The 25,837-nt window shown below is 41.4% G+C and overlaps 1 protein-coding gene across 1 annotated transcript in view; it reads left to right on the forward strand.

Moving 5' to 3' along the window:
* LOC123481710 (low-density lipoprotein receptor-related protein 1B-like) overlaps window positions 1-25,837 on the forward strand; it is a 209,323-nt gene that overhangs the window by 157,755 nt on the left and 25,731 nt on the right. The window contains exons 4-5 of the mRNA XM_045206460.1: window positions 19,603-19,860; window positions 20,667-20,829. Coding sequence (XP_045062395.1) covers window positions 19,603-19,860; window positions 20,667-20,829 — 421 coding nt within the window. The remainder of the gene's footprint in view (window positions 1-19,602; window positions 19,861-20,666; window positions 20,830-25,837) is intronic.

Genomic DNA, 25,837 nt, shown 5'->3' on the forward strand with positions numbered 1-25,837 from the left:
ATGGGCTACTAACAGCTTACTACACAACATACATATTACATAATTTATGCAGCAGCATACAATACATTTTGGACTCACCTTGTTGTGCTTTGCTCACTTGAACAGGAAGGTGGCACGGCGGTCCTTCTTGTGGGCAAATTTTGTCATCAAACTTTGTCATCAAAGTCTTACATTCTCTGGATTTATGGTGCTTTCAAGACAACTGGGAACTCGAAAAAACAAGTTTGAATCATGACGTCAGTGATCTTCAGGTCGGAGCACTAGAAAGAGGCTGAGTATCCGACTTGGAAACCGAGTTGGATGACCGTTCAAAATGTATTTTCCCAGTTGGAGCTAGTTTTTCTCTGAGTTACCAGTTGTGTGGTCCTCTGTAGCTCAGCTGGTAGAGCACGGCACTTGTAACGCTAAGGTAGTGGGTTCGATCCCCGGGACCACCCATACACAAAAAAAAATGTATGCACGCATGACTGTAAGTCGCTTTGGATAAAAGCGTCTGCTAAATGGCATATTATTATTTGTCTTGAACTCACTGAAGTCAGAGATTTCCCAGTTCCGCGTTTCCAGTTGTTTTGAACGCGGCAGAAGTCATGCTGGATTGACAGCATGGCCAATGTAGTCAACCTTTTCTGGCCCATGGTGTGTTGCGAGTGAATGTTTATCAATTAAGCTGGGAAAAGACACCCTTAAACCCAGATTTGGACCACACACCCTCTCCACTGAATAGCAGGCTAGTGATTGCTTTGCAAAGCTTGCAGTTAGCCACTGATTCTTTCCAAACCACTCATTGTTGAATTTGCGATTTCCAACTTGTTGTGTAATGTTTATGTCCAATGGCCGATGAGCACCGATACGTTTTATCTATTATTTATCTTCATATGATAAGGATTGAAAAGGATTTGCCTGTATATTGTCGACTTGATTCATGATGATGACTGCTTTCTAGCTTGCTAGCTAAGATTTTATGATGTTGACGTGATCAGTCCAATCAAAGCTACAGTAGATATAACGTGATTTGACATAATTTTATCTGTGGCCAATGACCTTGAGCCTTCTTGGATGAGCAATTCTAATGTAAATCTACAGTGCATTTGGAAATTATTCAGACCCCTTGACTTTTCCCACATTTTGTTACGCCTTATTCTAAAATGGATAACATCCCTGTGTTTTGAGAGAAATGTCTGAGTGTGCCAGGTGTTGCTTGCGGTTTGCGGAAGAAAACAATAACTGATTTGATAAATTGAACTTTAGTGCTGTGCATAAGCTATATATGAATGGCCTACATGTAGCCTATCAAATTTCACAGTGAATGCTTTTGTTTATATGTTTAATGCAACCCTTGCTGTTAATAGATCGCAGAGCAGCATACAACTGACCTAAACATTTAGATTCCGTCCCTCACAGTTGAAGTGTACCTATGATAAAAATTACAGACCTCTACATGCTTTGTAAGTAGGAAAACCTGCAAAATCGGCAGTGTATCAAATACTTGTTCTCCCCACTGTAGCTAATATGGCTGACTTGCTTAAACAAATGTGGTTTCTACTGACAATTGAGATGTACAAACTATGGCATAAGGGAACGATGAGCGGATAAGAGGCAATCCGTAAATTTGATTATGACATTAATGAGCGAGCTAGGACGGATGTAGTCAATATAACTATTTGTTCAGCACTTTTGAAATGTACAGCGACAGAATTCAGAATATGGTCTGTTCTTACAGTATTCTCCCTGTACACCAAGTCAGAACCGTAGGATACATAAAGGGGGCATATAAGCAGACAATGAAGCTCTTACAATTTTTGATGATTCCATTTCTCTAAAACAGGCTATAGGCAACATGTGCACCACCAAGTCAGAACATTAGGCTAAGTTAAGAGTGGGAAAGGGACCAAATTATTAGGGTGAGGCACATGGGCTACTAACAGCTTACTACACAACATACATATTACATAATTTATGCAGCAGCATACAATACATTTTTGGACTCACCTTGTTGTGCTTTGCTCACTTGAACAGGAAGGTGGCACGGCGGTCCTTCTTGTGGGCAAATTTTGTCATCAAACTTTGTCATCAAAGTCTTACATTCTCTGGATTTATGGTGCTTTCAAGACAACTGGGAACTCGAAAAAAACAAGTTTGAATCATGACGTCAGTGATCTTCAGGTCGGAGCACTAGAAAGAGGCTGAGTATCCGACTTGGAAACCGAGTTGGATGACCGTTCAAAATGTATTTTCCCAGTTGGAGCTAGTTTTTCTCTGAGTTACCAGTTGTGTGGTCCTCTGTAGCTCAGCTGGTAGAGCACGGCACTTGTAACGCTAAGGTAGTGGGTTCGATCCCGGGACCACCCATAAACAAAAAAAATATGTATGCACGCATAACTGTAAGTCGCTTTGGATAAAAGCGTCTGCTAAATGGCATATTATTATTTGTCTTGAACTCACTGAAGTCAGAGATTTCCCAGTTCCGCGTTTCCAGTTGTTTTGAACGCGGCAGAAGTCATGCTGGATTGACAGCATGGCCAATGTAGTCAACCTTTTCTGGCCCATGGTGTGTTGCGAGTGAATGTTTATCAATTAAGCTGGGAAAAGACACCCTTAAACCCAGATTTGGACCACACACCCTCTCCACTGAATAGCAGGCTAGTGATTGCTTTGCAAAGCTTGCAGTTAGCCACTGATTCTTTCCAAACCACTCATTGTTGAATTTGCGATTTCCAACTTGTTGTGTAATGTTTATGTCCAATGGCCGATGAGCACCGATACGTTTTATCTATTATTTATCTTCATATGATAAGGATTGAAAAGGATTTGCCTGTATATTGTCGACTTGATTCATGATGATGACTGCTTTCTAGCTTGCTAGCTAAGATTTTATGATGTTGACGTGATCAGTCCAATCAAAGCTACAGTAGATATAACGTGATTTGACATAATTTTATCTGTGGCCAATGACCTTGAGCCTTCTTGGATGAGCAATTCTAATGTAAATCTACAGTGCATTTGGAAATTATTCAGACCCCTTGACTTTTCCCACATTTTGTTACGCCTTATTCTAAAATGGATAACATCCCTGTGTTTTGAGAGAAATGTCTGAGTGTGCCAGGTGTTGCTTATGCGGTTTGCGGAAGAAAACAATAACTGATTTGATAAATTGAACTTTAGTGCTGTGCATAAGCTATATATGAATGGCCTACATGTAGCCTATCAAATTTCACAGTGAATGCTTTTGTTTATATGTTTAATGCAACCCTTGCTGTTAATAGATCGCAGAGCAGCATACAACTGACCTAAACATTTAGATTCCGTCCCTCACAGTTGAAGTGTACCTATGATAAAAATTACAGACCTCTACATGCTTTGTAAGTAGGAAAACCTGCAAAATCGGCAGTGTATCAAATACTTGTTCTCCCCACTGTAGCTAATATGGCTGACTTGCTTAAACAAATGTGGTTTCTACTGACAATTGAGATGTACAAACTATGGCATAAGGGAACGATGAGCGGATAAGAGGCAATCCGTAAATTTGATTATGACATTAATGAGCGAGCTAGGACGGATGTAGTCAATATAACTATTTGTTCAGCACTTTTGAAATGTACAGCGACAGAATTCAGAATATGGTCTGTTCTTACAGTATTCTCCCTGTACACCAAGTCAGAACCGTAGGATACATAAAGGGGCATATAAGCAGACAATGAAGCTCTTACAATTTTTGATGATTCCATTTCTCTAAAACAGGCTATAGGCAACATGTGCACCACCAAGTCAGAACATTAGGCTAAGTTAAGAGTGGGAAAGGGACCAAATTATTAGGGTGAGGCACATGGGCTACTAACAGCTTACTACACAACATACATATTACATAATTTATGCAGCAGCATACAATACATTTTTGGACTCACCTTGTTGTGCTTTGCTCACTTGAACAGGAAGGTGGCACGGCGGTCCTTCTTGTGGGCAAATTTTGTCATCAAACTTTGTCATCAAAGTCTTACATTCTCTGGATTTATGGTGCTTTCAAGACAACTGGGAACTCGAAAAAAACAAGTTTGAATCATGACGTCAGTGATCTTCAGGTCGGAGCACTAGAAAGAGGCTGAGTATCCGACTTGGAAACCGAGTTGGATGACCGTTCAAAATGTATTTTCCCAGTTGGAGCTAGTTTTTCTCTGAGTTACCAGTTGTGTGGTCCTCTGTAGCTCAGCTGGTAGAGCACGGCACTTGTAACGCTAAGGTAGTGGGTTCGATCCCCGGGACCACCCATAAACAAAAAAAAATATGTATGCACGCATAACTGTAAGTCGCTTTGGATAAAAGCGTCTGCTAAATGGCATATTATTATTTGTCTTGAACTCACTGAAGTCAGAGATTTCCCAGTTCCGCGTTTCCAGTTGTTTTGAACGCGGCAGAAGTCATGCTGGATTGACAGCATGGCCAATGTAGTCAACCTTTTCTGGCCCATGGTGTGTTGCGAGTGAATGTTTATCAATTAAGCTGGGAAAAGACACCCTTAAACCCAGATTTGGACCACACACCCTCTCCACTGAATAGCAGGCTAGTGATTGCTTTGCAAAGCTTGCAGTTAGCCACTGATTCTTTCCAAACCACTCATTGTTGAATTTGCGATTTCCAACTTGTTGTGTAATGTTTATGTCCAATGGCCGATGAGCACCGATACGTTTTATCTATTATTTATCTTCATATGATAAGGATTGAAAAGGATTTGCCTGTATATTGTCGACTTGATTCATGATGATGACTGCTTTCTAGCTTGCTAGCTAAGATTTTATGATGTTGACGTGATCAGTCCAATCAAAGCTACAGTAGATATAACGTGATTTGACATAATTTTATCTGTGGCCAATGACCTTGAGCCTTCTTGGATGAGCAATTCTAATGTAAATCTACAGTGCATTTGGAAATTATTCAGACCCCTTGACTTTTCCCACATTTTGTTACGCCTTATTCTAAAATGGATAACATCCCTGTGTTTTGAGAGAAATGTCTGAGTGTGCCAGGTGTTGCTTGCGGTTTGCGGAAGAAAACAATAACTGATTTGATAAATTGAACTTTAGTGCTGTGCATAAGCTATATATGAATGGCCTACATGTAGCCTATCAAATTTCACAGTGAATGCTTTTGTTTATATGTTTAATGCAACCCTTGCTGTTAATAGATCGCAGAGCAGCATACAACTGACCTAAACATTTAGATTCCGTCCCTCACAGTTGAAGTGTACCTATGATAAAAATTACAGACCTCTACATGCTTTGTAAGTAGGAAAACCTGCAAAATCGGCAGTGTATCAAATACTTGTTCTCCCCACTGTAGCTAATATGGCTGACTTGCTTAAACAAATGTGGTTTCTACTGACAATTGAGATGTACAAACTATGGCATAAGGGAACGATGAGCGGATAAGAGGCAATCCGTAAATTTGATTATGACATTAATGAGCGAGCTAGGACGGATGTAGTCAATATAACTATTTGTTCAGCACTTTTGAAATGTACAGCGACAGAATTCAGAATATGGTCTGTTCTTACAGTATTCTCCCTGTACACCAAGTCAGAACCGTAGGATACATAAAGGGGGCATATAAGCAGACAATGAAGCTCTTACAATTTTTGATGATTCCATTTCTCTAAAACAGGCTATAGGCAACATGTGCACCACCAAGTCAGAACATTAGGCTAAGTTAAGAGTGGGAAAGGGACCAAATTATTAGGGTGAGGCACATGGGCTACTAACAGCTTACTACACAACATACATATTACATAATTTATGCAGCAGCATACAATACATTTTTGGACTCACCTTGTTGTGCTTTGCTCACTTGAACAGGAAGGTGGCACGGCGGTCCTTCTTGTGGGCAAATTTTGTCATCAAACTTTGTCATCAAAGTCTTACATTCTCTGGATTTATGGTGCTTTCAAGACAACTGGGAACTCGAAAAAAACAAGTTTGAATCATGACGTCAGTGATCTTCAGGTCGGAGCACTAGAAAGAGGCTGAGTATCCGACTTGGAAACCGAGTTGGATGACTGTTCAAAATGTATTTTCCCAGTTGGAGCTAGTTTTTCTCTGAGTTACCAGTTGTGTGGTCCTCTGTAGCTCAGCTGGTAGAGCACGGCACTTGTAACGCTAAGGTAGTGGGTTCGATCCCCGGGACCACCCATAAACAAAAAAAAATATGTATGCACGCATAACTGTAAGTCGCTTTGGATAAAAGCGTCTGCTAAATGGCATATTATTATTTGTCTTGAACTCACTGAAGTCAGAGATTTCCCAGTTCCGCGTTTCCAGTTGTTTTGAACGCGGCAGAAGTCATGCTGGATTGACAGCATGGCCAATGTAGTCAACCTTTTCTGGCCCATGGTGTGTTGCGAGTGAATGTTTATCAATTAAGCTGGGAAAAGACACCCTTAAACCCAGATTTGGACCACACACCCTCTCCACTGAATAGCAGGCTAGTGATTGCTTTGCAAAGCTTGCAGTTAGCCACTGATTCTTTCCAAACCACTCATTGTTGAATTTGCGATTTCCAACTTGTTGTGTAATGTTTATGTCCAATGGCCGATGAGCACCGATACGTTTTATCTATTATTTATCTTCATATGATTGAAGCATGGTTTCATTTCAATGAAACATGGTGAAGCCCCAAAATTGCCCTCGCTAGAAGCCTGTGTTTCAGACATAAGGAAGTGGATGGCTGAAAACTTTTTACTTTTAAACTCGGACAAAACAGAGATGCTTGTTCTAGGTCCCAAGAAACAAAGAGATCTTCTGTTAAATCTGACAATTCATCTTGATGGTTGTAAAGTCGTCTCAAATAAAACTGTGAAGGACCTCGGCGTTACTCTTGACCCTGATCTCTCTTTTGACGAACATATCAAGACTGTTTCAAGGACAGCTTTTTTCCATCTACGTAACATTGCAAAAATCAGACATTTTCTGTCCAAAAATGATGCAGAAAAATTAATCCATGCATTTGTTACTTCTAGGTTAGACTACTGCAATGCTCTATTTTCCGGCACCGGATAAAGCACTAAATAAACTTCAGTTAGTGCTAAATACGGCTGCTAGAATCCTGACTAGAACCAAGAAATTTGATCATATTACTCCAGTGCTAGCTTCCCTACACTGGCTTCCTGTTAAGGCAAGGGCTGATTTCAAGGTTTTACTGTTAACCTATAAAGCGTTACATGGGCTTGCTCCTACCTATCTTTCCGAGTTGGTCCTGCCGTACATACCAATACGTACGCTACGGTCACAAGACGCAGGCCTCCTAATTGTCCCTAGAATTTCTAAGCAAACAGCGGGAGGCAGGGCTTTCTCCTATAGATCTCCATTTTTATGGAACAGTCTGCCTACCCATGTGAGAGACGCAGACTCGGTCTCAACCTTTAAGTCTTTACTGAAGACTTATCTCTTCAGTAGATCATATGATTGAGTGTAGTCTGGCCCAGGAGTGTGAAGGTGAACGGAAAGGCTCTGGAGCAACGAACAGCCCTTGCTGTCTCTGCCGGGCCGGTTCCCCTCTCCACTGGGGTTCTCTGCCTCTAACCCTGTTGCAGGGGCTGAGTCACTGGCTTGCTGGTGCTCTTTCATGCCGTCCCTGGGAGGGGTGCGTCACTTGAGTGGGTTGAGTTACTGACGTGATCTTCCTGTCTGGGTTGGCGCCCCCCTTGGTTTGTGCTGTGGTGGAGACCTCTGTGGGCTATACTCGGCCTTGTCTCAGGATTGTAAGTTGGTGGTTGAGGATATCCCTCTAGTGGTGCGGGGGCTGTGCTTTGGCAGAGTGGGTGGGGTTATATCCTTCCTGTTTGGCCCTGTCCGGGGTTTCTTCGGATGGGGCCACAGTGTCTCCGGACCGCTCCTGTCTCAGCCTCCAGTATTTATGCTGCAGTAGTTTATGTGTCGGGGGGCTGGGGTTAGTTGGTTATACCTGGAGTACTTCTCCTGTCTTATCCAGTGTCCTGTGTGAATTTAAGTATGCTCTCTCTAATTCTCTCGTTCTCTCTTTCTCTCTGAGAACCTGAGCCCTAGGACCATACGTCAGGACTACCGGGCATGATGACACCTTGCTGTCCCCAGTCCGCCTGGCCTTGCTGCTATTCCAGTTTCAACTGTTCTGCCTGCGGTTACGAAACCCCTACCTGTCCCAGACCTGCTGTTTTCAACTCTTAATGATCGGCTATGAAAAGCCAACTGAGAGACCTGAGCACCTAGGACCATACGTCGGGACTACCGGCCGTGGTGACTCCTTGCTGTCCCCAGTCCGCCTGGCCTTGCTGCTATTCCAGTTTCAACTGTTCTGCCTGCGGTTATGGAACCCCTACCTGTCCCAGACCTGCTGTTTTCAACTCTTAATGATCGGCTATGAAAAGCCAACTGAGATTTATTCCTGATTATTATTTGACCATGCTTGTCACTTATGAACATTTTTGAACATCTTGGCATGGTTCTGTTATAATCTTCACCCGGCACAGCCAGAAGAGGACTGGCCACCCCTCATAGCCTGGTTCCTCTCTAGGTTTCTTCCTAGGTTTTCGCCTTTCTAGGGAGTTTTTCCTAGCCACCGTGCTTCTACACCTGCATTACTAGCTGTTTGGGGTTTTAGGCTGGGTTTCTGTACAGCACTTCGAGATATTAGCTGATGTAAGAAGGGCTATATAAAATAAAATTGATTGAAAATTGATTGATTGAAAAGGATTTGCCTGTATATTGTCGACTTGATTCATGATGATGACTGCTTTCTAGCTTGCTAGCTAAGATTTTATGATGTTGACGTGATTACATTTACATTTTAGTCATTTAGCAGACGCTCTTATCCAGAGCGACTTACAGTTAGTGAATACATATATATATATATATATATATTTTTTTTACTGGCCCCCCGTGGGAAACGAACCCACACCCCTGGCGTTGCAAACGCCATGCTCTATCAACTGAGCTACATCCCTGCCGGCCATTCCCTCCCCTACCCTGGACGACGCTGGGCCAATTGTGCGCCGCCCATGAGTCTCCCGGTCGCGGCCGGCTGCGACAGAGCCTGGATACGAACCAGGATCTCTAGTGGCACAGTTAGCACTGCGATGCAGTGCCTTAGACCACTGCGCCACTCAGGAGTATAGTGAGTGATCAGTCCAATCAAAGCTACAGTAGATATAACGTGATTTGACATAATTTTATCTGTGGCCAATGACCTTGAGCCTTCTTGGATGAGCAATTCTAATGTAAATCTACAGTGCATTTGGAAATTATTCAGACCCCTTGACTTTTCCCACATTTTGTTACGCCTTATTCTAAAATGGATAACATCCCTGTGTTTTGAGAGAAATGTCTGAGTGTGCCAGGTGTTGCTTGCGGTTTGCGGAAGAAAACAATAACTGATTTGATAAATTGAACTTTAGTGCTGTGCATAAGCTATATATGAATGGCCTACATGTAGCCTATCAAATTTCACAGTGAATGCTTTTGTTTATATGTTTAATGCAACCCTTGCTGTTAATAGATCGCAGAGCAGCATACAACTGACCTAAACATTTGGAAATGATAAGTTAACTTTCTCATCCATAGTCTTAAAACGCATCTCAAGTGCAATTGCACTGTTTAGCTCACAACTGAAGGCTGGGGGGCATTATAGGATGTACTGCGGATCGCTAAAATATCAGAATAATTATGATCGCACTTCCTCAATTAAAATATTATGGTGACAAAGATGGTTTGGTATGGTTTACAAACTTGGGAACCAAGCTGGAGTTATCAGTGTGGCCCTATCACCTGGACATGTTGAAATACTGTATCTTCACGCCTAGAATAAAAACCTCCAGGTTTCCGTCATAACTGTCAATTTATAAAAAATTAAATAATAATTACAGGGGGCAGTTTGGAAAAAAGTCATCCTGTCCGAATCGTCCTCTGGAATAATGGACATTCTGGAGTAATAATGACATAATCAACGTTCTCTAGTAATACTAGTCCCGTGCGAATAGGTCTTTGGTCACGTGCATGTGATGCATACATGTGTACCGTAAAGAGAACAAGGGTTGAGGGAATAGGGAATGTTTTTCCTAAACAAATTAGGGATTTCTGTAAGATAACTTCAGATAAACACTTTGATGTTCTGTGGCGGTCGCTGCAGCAGGGAGGAGAGAGAGACAATGGGTGCTAGTCACACAGTCACTCGCTGTCTTTTTTTTTTTTTTAACACAGCACAGCAAGTCTGAGCCCGGTCCAGCACAATCAAATCAATTGCTGGTCGGACTCCCTCTAGTCATTTTTTATTTAATCAACCAGTGTGCTTAATGCATCAGACAAGTTCAGTGAATATAGTTGATTTGATTAAAACACATAGGATGTGTCAATATATGGAAAAATACACGTTTTAAAATCGATTGGTCGAAAGAACAGACAACTCTTTGTCGACTAATATATTTTTTGGTCAGGGACAGCCCTAATTTCTGCACAATGGCACTTATTAAAGCCCTAAATCTCATAGGGACCTCGCTGTCACCACTGCTCTAGCTAGCCACGTAGCCAGCAGGGTTGCATCGGTTTCCATTGAACTAGGGCTAGCTAGGCTAGCAAGCTAGGTAGCTAACCCTAGCTAGTGCAAGCTGATTATCATGTAGCAGCCTATGCTGACTAGCGTCATTAGCATGCTAACGTTTGCTAGCTAGCTAATGTCGATACACCCCCATAGTCTTGGGTCCTCAAAATCAAGTAAAAGGTACTGAAATCATAACACAATTATGTTTTGACATTGTAGTGGCTATTGATGCTTATTCTTTTAGTGTTTTGCTTAGTGACTTTGCAAATCTCATATTTTTGGCATTTAACTCTGATTTAATTACCAGTATCTAATCCGGTTTCGGCATGAGAAAATGACTGAAGTCCCAAATTCCCGCGAGATACTGCGAGAATTTGCGCACTCACAGATGCGGAGCCTCGGAAATAAAAGATCCAATCACGGGTTAGGAGGTGATGATGCCTTATACAATTTCTCTAAATGTTTTCCAAGATAAAACGAAAAACCTGAAAGCATGTCCTTCGAGTTGACCAAGTACATAGTCTATCTCAATGCTTTGCATCTTTGTACCCGCTCCTCTACAGTCGTTCATCCCTGATGCATAAGTGGCATTGAGACACATGCTATATTTTCAAAAGATTTTACCTGATACTTAGCAAACAAACTTCCAGTTGGACATTAAACATTGTGATTAGAGGTGACTGCTTAATGACACACTCAGAATATATAAAACCATATGTAGGTCATTATGACTAAAGGCTTTATGAATGCTATTATCACCATTCTAAGTAAGGTGTTACCCAAAGTTTTGCTGTTGCTTTAACAACAGAGCAGAAGGCAGGCATCTCTTCCTACCTTGCTGTGTCTGAGTGAAATAGATGATGTCTGTTATTAGATATGCGGATTAGCTTTGGTTTGGATATCTTTAGTCCTAGCGTCGAGTCACTTTGCATGTTCTCTTCCCACAGAACAGGAAAGCATGCCAGTTATCATGTCATGAAAGATAAAGCCTGAGTCTTACTAGATGAAAGGATCAAGAGAAACAATACGAGAGGGGGGCCTTTAGAGAGTACGCACCACAAAATACATAGACAAAATGGTGCATTTGAGCTATTTCAACAAAGTATGTCTTTCAGTTGTTACCAACATTATATTATCTGTGTATCATACAGCTCTTGCCAGTTAAATATGATTTATTTAGACAGTTAATTACCTTACTGTGTGTGCGTGCGTGCATTTGTGCACAGTGTGTGCATACTTGTTTGAATGTGTGCGTGCATTTTGCTGTGTTTATATTTTCATTTACAGTACAGTATTGCATTGGCATTCATACAGTATGATTTCAAAGATGCCTTCAAAATTAAATAATCCAACTGAGATGTCTTTATCATTACCAGTTAATGTACTGGGTTCCAACAGCCACCCAGACAACTTGTCTATTGCACCTGCCATCTCTCCACCCGACCAATGCATCTTCATGTGTCAGCAAGCTAACAGGAAAGACACCTCTATAAATCCTCCTACACTTTTAAAACTGTCATCTTCCTCAGCATAGATGCATTTTAATTCCTAAAAACAAGACCAATATTCTCCACACATATAGTGATGTTCTGAGATTTTGATTATTGGCTGAGCTCACTGATGTCTTGATGTCTAAGTATATGTTGTCAGGAGTTTGCTTGTTTCTGCTGAGACATTCTCCGATTGTTTTAAATGCTCTGTTGTTGGAAATAGAAGAAAACAAGTCAAATCAATGAGCAGCCTGAACAGCCTTTATCCTAAGGGTTTCTATTTGACAGTAATTAATGTTCGGCGGTGGCAAATCTATCTTTTCAGCAATTAAAACTTTCTCTGTTTTTTAAGCTTATTATTTTCTATCTGTCACTTATTCCATTGAATGTCTATCAAGTCTTAAATTGCCAGTCTTTTGTTCCGGTCTGTAAAGAGAATGGTGTTACACAGAGAACATCAGAACAATAGAATGAACGCTAGCTAGGGACATAAGAAGTTGGCCCTCTCTCAGAACTGCTGTCAGTCATTTTATATTCCAAGTAGACAAGTGTTTCAAGAATGGAACACATGTCTCCGTTGTTCTAAGTCCCACAAAGTAATTTTAGAATGCTTTGCTTGCAATAGACTAGCGTTTGCAGAGAAGCACGAGATTGAACTTCACTCAATTTTATAGAGTTTTCTCCATTAGTTAACACTATACGTTTCCCTTTACTGTGGGAATTGAGATCGAATCGATGCAATATTAGTCACTTTCAATGCAACATACCGAAACAAAATGAACTGTGTAAGAGATTTTGTTGTAGGCAGAATGCATCGGAGTAGGATTCTATTGCATTGACAGGCACGACTCAGGCCCGTACTCTACACAGACCAGTGTGCCATAACCAATCAGAGCTGCAGTAGGCCTAAATGCAAATAGACCATTGCCATATATGAATGTGTGCCATTCACTTTGAACTGGACTGTTTTTACAGCATGAGCGGTCCTGAGTAGATGCACTTGTTTTGAGATCAAAGCGAGAGCGACATGTAGCGACACGTGCACATTTGTACATTTGTTCATATCCTTTGTTAGTTATTGTTATTAGCCCAGTTATAGATCATTTGTAGTCAGCATTGGGGGAGTGATTGCTTCCTACAAGATCACAAAACGTGTGCATTTTCTAGACATCTTTCTAGACATCTTTGAAAAGCGAGTCAGGTAAAGATTTTTTTTTTGTCTTAAAGCGGCAGTATTGTATTTTGCGACAGGCTTGAATAAGCCAAATAGACAATAGCATAATTTGTCTGCTTTTCTGTAATAATGGTATGGGAAAATTATGCATTTCATTTTGTAAAGTGGTATCTTGAATCAAACAACACAACAACATTTTCAGTCACCTCCTTGTTTGAAGGATAAATGGATAAACAGGTTAATGTCAAGCCCTGCTTGTTTTTTTCAGAAGTCTCATGGAATGCAGGCCTACATTGAACACCACACATTGGCTGCTACTGTAGGCTGAACGATAGAACAGCTATTTCCATGTTAAAATGTTATGGGATGCATTTTCTCCATTGTTTTCTATGGTAGGCCACTCTGGTAGGCCTACATTATGATCAAATAGCCACAGTATAGTAGCGGGTACAGCCTCAGTGTTCACAGTAAATGTGCGCCAGAAGTTGCACATCATTTTTTACAACACTCAAGTTTGTGCTCAGCAGACCTAAAATTTGCTCAGTGATGAAAACAATTAGAGGGAACTTTGGTTCTGCCCTGTCCAGGGGGTGTACTTTTACATCAAGCTGCCTCACGCTACAGAAACAAGAGATAGGCCGTTCTGCCTCGGACATGGCTACTTACTTGCTTGCATCTAGTATCTGTATTGTACTGTGAGGCTTACCTTAATGTTCATAGCACAGTATTGCACGGTTTAGGTTAAGAGTACAGAGTAAATATATTAAATGAGCACATCTGTTTACATATAGATCGCTACATAGATAGGCAGGTGTTCACTCCCATCATTTCGAGTCTTCATGAGAAAGATTCACAGTGTCTTTTATTTATTTTTGCTTTGATTGTCTCATTGTGTTGTGTATTATAGAGTCTTTACAAGATATGAAGGCTAAGAAAGTTTCTGTAATGCTTTAAAAATTGCTTTTACAAAAAACTTTTCTGGACTGTCATCCATTGTCATCCTTGACAGCTAAAATAAACGTAGGGTTCTCTGCTTCAATAATACTTTAGCCCTATTGTGTACAGCGAAGTACTTCAATAATACTTTAGCCCAATTGTGTGCAGCACAGAACGCCAATTAAATCTGCAAATGGAAAAGTACTATACAGAGAGCCTTTTTTTCATCCACTTAATTTCCATAATTTTTCTAAGATTCTAAGTCTGTCTGTAGAGAGCACATCTACTTCTGTCATACAAAAAAAAATTGAGTCAGCAGCTACATGAGAGGCTGTCTTCCCACACATTTTGTATATCTGTGTGGCATTTCCTAGATACTGACTGTACTGTTGCGCAACACCTAATGATCCCTGCCGTGAGCTCAGGACTGTCAAACTCCTCCACTGATGGGGAAAGAAGGGCTTTGAGGAGCAAGTAGAAAATCAAAAAGCAATTTACATGTGTTCCCTCTCTCTCTCTCTCTCTCTCTCTCTCTCTCTCTCTCTCTCTCTCTCTCTCTCTCTCTCTCTCTCTCTCCACAGAGCTGCTGTCAGCCTGCCATGAGCTGCGTTGCCGCTATGGCTGCGTCATGACGAGAAATGGAACCTTCTGTTTCTGCGCTGACGGCTTTGAGGTCGGCGAGGACGGTACAAGCTGCAGAGGTAGGCATCGTTAACGCTGTCGGGTGGGACTCCAGCCCGGGCAGCGGGCTGCCTCTCTCCTCTCTCTCTCGTCTCTTCTCTTCTCTCTCTCTCTCTCTCTCTCTCTCTCTCTCTCCTCTCCTGTGTCCTTCACCCTAGGCCAAACTTATCAAATTAACTGAATAGGCAGGAGGCCTGTTGGAAATTAGAACCATCTGTCTGGAGGCAGGGTTGTTCTCCCCTGACCCCGTCAATAGCAGCCAAGTCCAGTCTGACAGCTGCTGGGACATACTGTGACATGAGACTTCTATCAAAGGTCAGGGGTTAGAGGGATCTTTGGTGGGGTTTAGACTCAGTTCTGTACCCTAGGTATGGTTCAAATTATGTACAGTAACTCTGCTTCATAACATACAGTAAAATACATAACAGTACACTACAATAAAGCACCATGATTATTTTCACACTACAGGATCCAATGACTTTCCAACGTAGGTTACTTGGTTGTGTGGTAATCATTTCTAAGGTGGTACAGTGAGGGCCACATTAAGTATGCTTTATGTATTTGGGTCATGTTTGAGCAAACCTAATTTGTTACAAATGGTTCCCCCACTCTCCCCAGATCATGATGAATGTGCTGTGTACGGAGCATGTAGCCAAACCTGCCTTAACACCTACGGGTCATATAGATGCAGCTGTACAGAAGGATACATCCTACATAATGACAGAACGTCCTGCACAGCCAAACAAGGTGAGACTAACAACACTGTATTATAAAACAACATAATCTGCATATATGCCATATAGTCTTTATTTCTATGAATAACTTAGAAGATAGAAGGTACAATGTTCTATGTTCAACCATCCTGGAGGCTTGGGTATAGGAATAGGCCTAGTTCCTCTTAACCTTGTTTTTCAGTGTTGGGTAGCTTCAGTATAGGAACGATTAATTTGTTCCACCACTGACCACATCTATCTTCCACCAGGGAATGGGAATGCGGTAGTAGACATGGGCAGGTTAGGATAATGACGAAATTAATGATCCCGAGATTTTAACTGGGAGCCATCTCAACACCCTGGGAGTGTTTTGTGGTGAGACAATACCCGGGGTTGCCTTGATTTATGTTATGGTCCGATAGCTGGCAACATGTTGTTGCTGGAGAATAAAATAACTCACTTTATTTGTTTGGTGTAATACAATATGCAGTAGTGTTCCAGTCTACACAGACAAACATTTATCCTTGTGCCATGTACTGTCTTTCTGTATCGTCCATTGTAATGTATGAGACATTTTTAGGCTGTGGTGATGATACATACTCTACTGTGTGAAAATAGCCTAAAGCAAAGCAGCACACCTAGCTAGGGAGAGTCACACTGTTGCGGCTTTTAATCAATGTGACTGGTTTCCTACCAGGAATAAACTGAATATGATTACCCATAAACTTAACTGAACCCAATGCTCACACACGTTAATATTAATTTAGCAGAGAAAGATTTCAGTCCAGGGTTAACTATGGGGTTACCGTTAGTTGTAAAAGCTCATGAATATAAATGTCAGGAGCATATTCTCTCAGAGGCCATGAGATGGTAAGCAGTAGAGGATAAAAAACCCATTAAGACAGGGTTCCCCAACTGGCGGCCCGTGGGTTTTAGTTGGCCCCCCAAGTTTTCTGAGCAAAAAATAAATATATATTTTAAAATATATAAACATTAAAACACCAGGAAATCAGCTCCAAGTGGTTTTAATTTTGGAAATATTTTCCCAAGTATTCCCATGCATAATAGACTTGATCATATACAAATGTAAGCAAGGTTTGAAATTATTATGTTTTAGTCAAATATATCTGTTTGGGCTTCTTTTGGTCAATCTGCAGTCTACAAATTATTTGTAATTATGTTCCGGCCCCCCAAACATCCACTCAAGAAAGAATCGGCCTGCGGCTGAATCTAGTTAATGATCCCTAGTTCAAGTTTTTTAAATATACAGCAGAAACTAGTTTTTTCTTCTTCCACATTTGAATCATTCAGTTTTCATCAGAATGTTACAAGGTTATGATTATATAATACAATACTTTCCCCTTGCACTCTCCAAAAACCACCAGGTCCAACATTCTGTGACATTTTCCATTGACCTGATTACATTTTCATGAATCAAAAACATATTCCTGTCTCTCTCAAACTCTTTTAGGTAATTGCAATTTTAGAAATTATGTTGATGGTACAGTGAGGGAAAAAAGTATTTGATCCCCTGCTGATTTTGTACGTTTGCCCACTGACAAAGACATGATCAGTCTATAATTTTAATGGTAGGTTTATTTGAACAGTGAGAGACAGAATAACAACAACAAAATCCAGAAAAATGCATGTCAAAAATGTTATAAATTGATTCGCATTTTAATGAGGGAAATAAGTATTTGACCCCTCTGCAAAACATGACTTAGTACGTGGTGGCAAAACCCTTGTTGGCAATCACAGAGATCAGACGTTTCTTGTAGTTGGCCACCAGGTTTGCACACATCTCAGGAGGGATTTTGTCCCACTCCTCTTTGCAGATCTTCTCCAAGTCATTAAGGTTTTGAGGCTGTCGTTTGGCAACTCGAACCTTCAGCTCCCTCCACAGATTTTCTATGGAATTAAGGTCTGGAGACTGGCTAGGCCAATCCAGGATCTTAATGTGCTTCTTCTTGAGCCACTCCTTTGTTGCCTTGGCCGTGTGTTTTGGGTCATTGTCATGCTGGAATACCCATCCACGACCCATTTTCAATGCCCTGGCTGAGGGAAGGAGGTTCTCACCCAAGATTTGACGGTACATGGCGCCGTCCATCGTCCCTTTGATGCGGTGAAGTTGTCCTGTCCCCTTAGCAGAAAAACACCCCCAAAGCATAATGTTTCCACCTCCATGTTTGACGGTGGGGATGGTGTTCTTGGGGTCATAGGCAGCATTCCTCCTCCTCCAAACACGGCGAGTTGAGGCCAAAGAGCTCGATTTTGGTCTCATCTGACCACAACACTGTCACCCAGTTCTCCTCTGAATCATTCAGATGTACATTGGCAAACTTCAGACGTGCCTGTATATGTGCTTTCTTGAGCAGGGGGACCTTGCGGGCGCTGCAGGATTTCAGTCCTTCACGGCGTAGTGTGTTACCAATTGTTTTCTTGGTGACTATGGTCCCAGCTGCCTTGAGATCATTGACAAGATCCTCCCGTGTAGTTCTGGGCAGATTCCTCACCGTTCTCATGATCATTGCAACTCCACGAGGTGAGATCTTGCATGGAGCCCCAGGCCGAGGGAGATTGACAGTTATTTTGTGTTTCTTCCATTTGCGAATAATCGCACCAACTGTTGTCACCTTCTCACCAAGCTGCTTGGCGATGGTCTTGTAGCACATTCCAGCCTTGTGTAGGTCTACAATCTTGTCCCTGACATCCTTGGAGAGCTCTTTGGTCTTGGCCATGGTGGAGAGTTTGGAATCTGATTGATTGATTGCTTCTGTGGACAGGTGTCTATTATACAGGTAACAAGCTGAGATTAGGAGCACTCCCTTTAAGAGTGTGCTCCTAATCTCAGCTCGTTACCTGTATAAAAGACACCTGGGAGGCAGAAATCTTTCTGATTGAGAGGGGGTCAAATACTTATTTCCCTCATTAAAATGCAAATCAATTTATAACATTTTTGACATGCGTTTTTCTGGATTTTTTTGTGGTTATTCTGTCTCTCACTGTTCAAATACACCTACCATTAAAATTATAGACTGATCATTTCTTTGTCAGTGGGCAAACGTACAAAATCAACAGGGGATCAAATACTTTTTTCCCTCACTGTAGATGGCGATGTTTTTCATGCAGGACTTGTTTGATACTTGTTGTACAGTATAGAAATGTAGAGTTCGTATTTTGTTGAATGAAAGCAACAGTTTTGCATTTAAGAGAACAATGTCTTTATCAGAGAGCTTGACTGTGCCACAAATGGCACCCTATTCTCATATGGGCCCTGGTCAAAAGTAGCGCGTTACATAGGGAATAGAGCGCCATTCTGGATGCAGACAATGTGCTTCCATGAGAGAACCAAAGCCCCATCCATGCTACAGTGGTATCTCACGGAGTTATAGGCAGCTCCTAAAGGTTGGCTTAGAGGGATCAGGGTAAAGATAAGTGTTTTTCACAGTGGACACACTGATTTATTGCCCATATTAGGAGAGCCAGCCCTGACTTGAACTTGTGTGGGGGATCGGGATAAAGCAGGGCTTTTTGGGGTGAGCTCAGTGGCAGAGAAAGTACATGGTCAATTAGGCCTCAGACGTGGGTTGTGTTAGCTTAGCAGTCACTAGGTTAAATCTCCCTTCTGACGCAAAGCTGACGAAAGAGAATGGACTGTGGAACAACCATTTTTGTTCATCATCCTCCACTTTTCCTTGTAAAACAAAGTTTGTTTCATGTAAAAATGTAATTTAGATATACTTTCCCAGCTCATCTACGATAATGATGGACAGATGGGTGTATTGGGTGGAGGAGGAGATAACAGCTGTAGAGAACATTGTAATTGCATTTTTTTTATTGAATCTTATGTAGCTGTGATGTGTTGCTGGTTCTTTAAGGATATTGTTCTGTTCAGTTATAAATTACAGAAATTAACTGAAGAAAATCCATGTTTTGTTTAATATATCTTCCACATTGGAGTCCTCCTGGGTTGATACAGGCCTTTTACATTCTATGTGAAGAATTTCCACCATGTTGTTTTTTTCCCCCACTATTTCTTCTTTTTGTGTTCCAGACCCTGGCGACAGTCCTCCAGCTCTGCTGATTGGAAGGTCAGATCACATAGCAACCACAAGACTAAACGGATCTAATCTACAGACTTTGAGACTGTTGGATAAACATGGATCCCTTTCATTGGATTACTATTACCAGGAAGAGGAAGTGTGTTGGCTTATATCCTCAGACTCCACTGGAAGGCTACGCTGTGCTAAGATGAAGAATATGAATGGATTTACAATGGAAAAGGATATCAAAACAGTACAAAGTTTACAAAGTACGTCTTGCAGTGTGTCAGATTGTCAAGGAAATTCTCTCGCTTACAATGTTTGGCAACTATTAATTTATCAAGCACACGCAGACATGCCCCTTCAGAAAGCCTTAAAACGCTCCGTCTCACTCTTTTTCTACCTCTGCCTCCCTCTATGCCTCTATTTTTCCCACTTACTTGCACAATGTACACTTGTAAAAAGGATTCCAAAAGGGTTCTTCGGCTGTCCCCATAAGAGAATCCTTTTTGGTTCCAGATAGAACCCTTTTTGGTAGAACTCTTTTGGGTTCCATGTATAACCTTTTTTACAGAGGGTTCTACATGGAACACAAAAGGGTTCTACCTGGAACCAAAAAGGTTCTACCTGGATCCAAAAAGGGTTCTTCAAATGGTTCTCCTATGTGGTCAGCCGAAGAACTCTTTTAGGTTCTAGATAGGAACTGCTTACCCAATGAACTTCCCATGGTCACTTTCTACTTCAGGGTCATTGTAGTGCTGTTAACAATTCGGTTTGGAATGCTTTAGAATCCTATATATAAGACAACCTAGCTATTCTATCCTGTTTATTCAAGAATTTAAGGAATGCTGCTCACCCTCAGTATTCCATCAATGTCAGATTCCTAACTTACTACACATACCTTACATTCAGTTATGTGCCTGTACCTTTAGTGAATGTACATGAGACAATGTTATCTAACATAATGGAAGATTAACAGGTTTATCCTCACAATATCTAATTTGATACAAATATATTTAATCAAAGAAAGGTTTAATGTCAAGAATTTAATGACATTCTTTGTTTTTCTCCATAGATGTAGAGCACATGACCATCGATTGGCTCACTGGCAACTTCTACTTTGTGGACCGTGTAAGCGACAGGATATTTGTTTGCAATCGTGTTGGGGACACCTGCGTCACCATTATAGATTTAGATCTGACCAATCCTAAAGGAATCGCTGTGGATCCACTTATGGGGTGAGTTAGCTTTATACACTTTTTTTGACTTTGACTGACAATTACAAGTGCAACCTATAGTATCCCTAACTTCCATTGGATCCATCTATTGTCACTGATCTTGTCACATACCCATTGTATGCATTTTTGAGTGTCCATTTTAAATGACATAGAAACCAGTTGGCTGTTATTCAATCAACTGCATATAGTGGTTTTCCAGATAGCACTTCCAGAAGTGTGTTTCTTTTCCACTGTAGCGCATCACAGATCGGGGTAGTAAACACTTAAAAACTGGCAGTTCTGAAAAAGCATTCCAGAAACCCACTACAGTATCTTCAATTGATTGAATGAAAGCCTTTCTCAAAATGTTAAGGCTTTAAAACCTGTAGCCTACCACACCGTATAACAATATGCATGATTGCCTGTCCTTACGCCATGCAGATATTTGCTTTACTTTCGGAGCATGTCTAGTGGTGTAATTTGCTGGGGAGCCAGTGCTCCAGACAGCTCCCACTGTCACTAGATTGTATTAGTATTCACTGATTTCCCCTCACATCCCCCAGTATAAAACTCCCCTGCAGGACCCTCTCTCTGTTTGAGCATTTTTGTTTCTGTCACCACCACAAAGTACCCAAGCCACTGTGGGGGAAACTAAATGGATCTCTGAAACTCTTGCTTCAAACTGTAAATCCTGAAATGTATGGAGGAGGGAGAGAAGAAGTGAAGAGTGAAGCAATACAAAGAGTCCTCCAAGGAGAGAATGGAGGCCTGATTATGGAGTTTTCAGCAGCTAAAAGGGCTTCTGTTCTGTTGTAATATTCCCATGGAGAAGGAACCCAGGAGCTCAACAGAGAGAGTCAGCCCCATTATATTCATGAGGGTACAAGGACAGGCAATGGGCATGCATTCAGAGCAGCTTTTTAATGAGAAGCCTTTCTCTGAGAGATGCTGTATCTTAGCACCAGGGCTCTTAGCAGAGCAAAGACCATTCACAATGCAAACAATATTAGAATGAGAGCGTCGGAGCTTCTCATCTCGATGTGTGTTACTTGGCGGTTATATACGAGCCTCAATTATACCTGTCCCCTTAAAGCTAATATGTACTCTGAACTAATTTGATGGATAAAACATTTACAGTACTTTCCCTCAGCTAACCTCAGCATCTAGATGATTCAACCTAACTTTAGATGCATGCCACTGGTTCTCAGTATAGCTCCTCTATCTCTAAATAATGCAGCGTCTACTCTGCACAGCAAAATGATTCCTGTGAAGTGAAAATGTTTATTGATACAAGGATGTTAGATTGGTTTCTCACATCCTCGCAATGTATTAACCCTCCTCATTCCCCAAAACGTTTCCTTCATATTAGGGCTGGGCATCATGGCCTAAAAATCATATCTCTATATTTTTTAATTTATGGGCGATTCACGATATATATATATATATATATATATATATATATATATATACAGTGGGGGTGAAAAGTATTTAGTCAGCCACCAATTGTGCAAGTTCTCCCACTTAAAAAGATGAGAGAGGCCTGTAATTTTCATCATTTTCATCAACTATGACAGACAAATTGAGAAGAAAAAAATCCAGAAAGTCACATTGTAGGATTTTTAATGAATTTATTTGCAAATTATGGTGGAAAATAAGTATTTGGTCACCTACAAACAAGCAAGATTTCTGGCTCTCACAGACCTGTAACTTCTTATTTAAGAGGCTCCTCTGTCCTCCACTCTCTACCTGTATTAATGGCACCTGTTTGAACTTGTTATCAGTATAAAAGACACCTGTCCACAACCTCAAACAGTCACACTCCAAACTTCACTATGGCCAAGACCAAAGAGCTGTCAAAGGACACCAGAAACAAAATTGTAGACCTGCACCAGGCTGGGAAGACTGAATCTGCAATAGGTAAGCAGCTTGGTTTGAAGAAATCAACTGTGGGAGCAATTATTAGGAAATGGAAGACATACAAGACCACTGATAATCTCCCTCGATCTGGGGCTCCACGCAAGATCTCACCCCGTGGGGTCAAAATGATCACAAGAACGGTGAGCAAAAATCCCAGAACCACACGGGGTCCTAGTGAATGACCTGCAGAGAGCTGGGACCAAAGTAACAAAGCCTACCATCAGTAACACACTACGCCGCCAGGGACTCAAATCCTGCAGTGCCAGACGTGTCCCCCTGCTTAAGCCAGTACATGTCCAGGCCCATCTGAAGTTTGCTAGAGTGCATTTGGATGATCCAGAAGAGGATTGGGAGAATGTCATATGGTCAGATGAAACCAAAATATAACTTTTTGGTAAAAACTCAACTTGTCGTGTTTGGAGGACAAAGAATGCTGAGTTGCATCCAAAGAACACCATACCTACTGTGAAGCATGGGGGTGGAAACATCATGCTTTGGGGCTGTTTTTCTGCAAAGGGACCAGGACGACTGATCCGTGTAAAGGAAAGAATGAATGGGGCCATGTATCGTGAGATTTTGAGTGAAAACCTCCTTCCATCAGCAAGGGCATTGAAGATGAAACGTGGCTGGGTCTTTCAGCATAACAATGATCCCAAACACACCGCCCGGGCAACGAAGGAGTGGCTTCGTAAGAAGCATTTCAAGGTCCTGGAGTGGCCTAGCCAGTCTCCAGATCTCAACCCCATAGAAAATCTTTGGAGGGGAGTTGAAAGTCTGTGTTGCCCAGCGACAGCCCCAAAACATCACTGCTCTAGAGGAGATCTGCATGGAGGAATGGGCCAAAATACCAGCAACAGTGTGTGAAAACCTTGTGAAGACTTACAGAAAACGTTTGACCTGTGTCATTGCCAACAAAGGTTATATAACAAAGTATTGAGAAACTTTTGTTATTGACCAAATACTTATTTTCCACCATAATTTGCAAATAAATTCATTAAAAATCCTACAATGTGATTTTCTGGAAAAAAAATTCTCATTTTGTCTGTCATAGTTGACGTGTACATATGATGAAAATTACAGGCCTCTCTCATCTTTTTAAGTGGGAGAACTTGCACAATTGGTGGCTGACTAAATACTTTTTTTCCCCACTGTATATATATAGATGTTTTAACGTTTTCTCTAAATAAGCTTTGTTCCACAGTTAAAGGTCAATACACTGTATTTGAAACAGTCAAGAATAATCTAATGAATTCAGGGCATGTAAAATTATACCTAGACTAAATATAAGCCTTCCACAACAATAAGACCCACTAATAATTGAATTATTTTATCAAAATAGTTTAACCTGCTTTAAAAAGATTATCACTGCAATAATCACTTTCAAGTCTGTCTATGAAAATGCCATTTTTGTAACTAATTTTACCAGAACCATGCACAATGCACATTCACTAATAATGACCAACTTCTTGTAGCAGGCATCATAGAAAATGAACACAGGTCTCATAAACAATCTCTCAAGGACAAGCTCATGTGCTAGTCAATCAATCAATCAAATGTATTTATAGAGCCATTTTACAACAGCAGTTGTCACAAAGTGCTCATACAGAAACGGAGCCTAAAACCCCAGACAGCAAGCAATGCCGATGTAGAGGCACGGTGGCTAGTAAAAACTCCCTAGAAAGGCAGGAACCTAGGAAGAAAGAAATCTAGAGAGGGACCAGACTCTGAGGGGTTGCCAGTCCTTTTTTGGCTGTGCTGGGTGGAGATTATAAGTACAAAGCCATTAAGGCCAGATAGTTCTTCAAGATGTTCAAACGTTCATAGAAGACCAGCAGAGTCAAATAATAATCACAGAGATCAGCACCTTGGGATTTAATATCAGTTGGCTTTTCATATTTTTTTTTATTTTACCTTTATTTAACTAGGCAAGTCAGTTAAGATTATTTACAATGACGGCCTACACCGGCCAAACCCGGACAACACTGGGCCAATTGTGCGCCGCCCTATGGGACTCCCAATCACGGCCATTTGTGATACAGCCTGGAATCAAACCAGGGGTCTGTAGTGACGCCTCAAGCACTGAGGTGCAGTGCCTTAGACCACTGCGCCACTCAGGAGCCCAAGTGCCGAGCATTTAGAGATCGAGACAGCAGCAGAACAGCAGAAACTGGGTCAGCAGCACGACCAGATAGACTAGGGATGGGGACAGCCAGGAGTCGTCAGTCCAGGTAGTCCTGAGGCATGGTCCTAGGGCTCAGGTCCTCCGAGAGGGGAGAGAGCAGGAGAGATAGGATAATTAGAGGGAGCATATCTAAGATCACACAGGACACCAGATAAGACAGGATAATTACACCAGATATAACATACTGACCCTAGCCCCCGGTACATAGACTATTGCAGCATAGATACAGGAGACTGAAATGGGGGGTTCGGGGGACACTGTGGCCCCATCCAAATTTACTCCCGGACAGGGACAACCAGGCAGGATATAACCTCACCCACTTTGGCAAAGCACAGCCCCCACACCACTAAAGGGATCAACAGGCCACTAACTTACTACCCTGAGACAAGGCCGAGTAATGAGTAGTCAGGTAATCTTTATTTCAAGTCTAGCCAACTTGGATCTATTTGCTTGTTAACAAGGTAGAACAGTTGAACTGTTATGAATGGACCTTCCTGTCAGTCTCCAACTGTTTGAACAACATATCCTGTTCACTTTGTTTAGATATTGAAATCAAGTGGCCTACCAGGATAAGAAGATGCTTATTTCTCAGAATGAGAACGTGTTGCCAATTCCTTATATAAATGTGTATTTTTATACTCATTGCACGTTTATAAAAACAGACTAGACAGCTAGTATAACAGTCTGTGGCTAAAATGCTGCTAGCGGTACGTGGTACCGCAATGCCGCGCACGACAGACACTGAGCATTAATTTTCCACAACATGTTCATTGATACTCTCCTTTTAAACTGAACAAAATTATAAACGCAACATGCAACAATTTCAAAGATTTTACTTAGTTACAGTTCATATAAGGAAATCAGTCAATTGAAATAAATTCATTAGGCCCTAATCTATGGATTTCACATGACTGGGCCGGGGCGCAACCA

The sequence above is a fragment of the Coregonus clupeaformis genome, chromosome 23 (genome assembly GCF_020615455.1).
Source record: "Coregonus clupeaformis isolate EN_2021a chromosome 23, ASM2061545v1, whole genome shotgun sequence".
In the NCBI taxonomy this organism is placed as follows: Eukaryota; Metazoa; Chordata; class Actinopteri; order Salmoniformes; family Salmonidae; genus Coregonus; species Coregonus clupeaformis.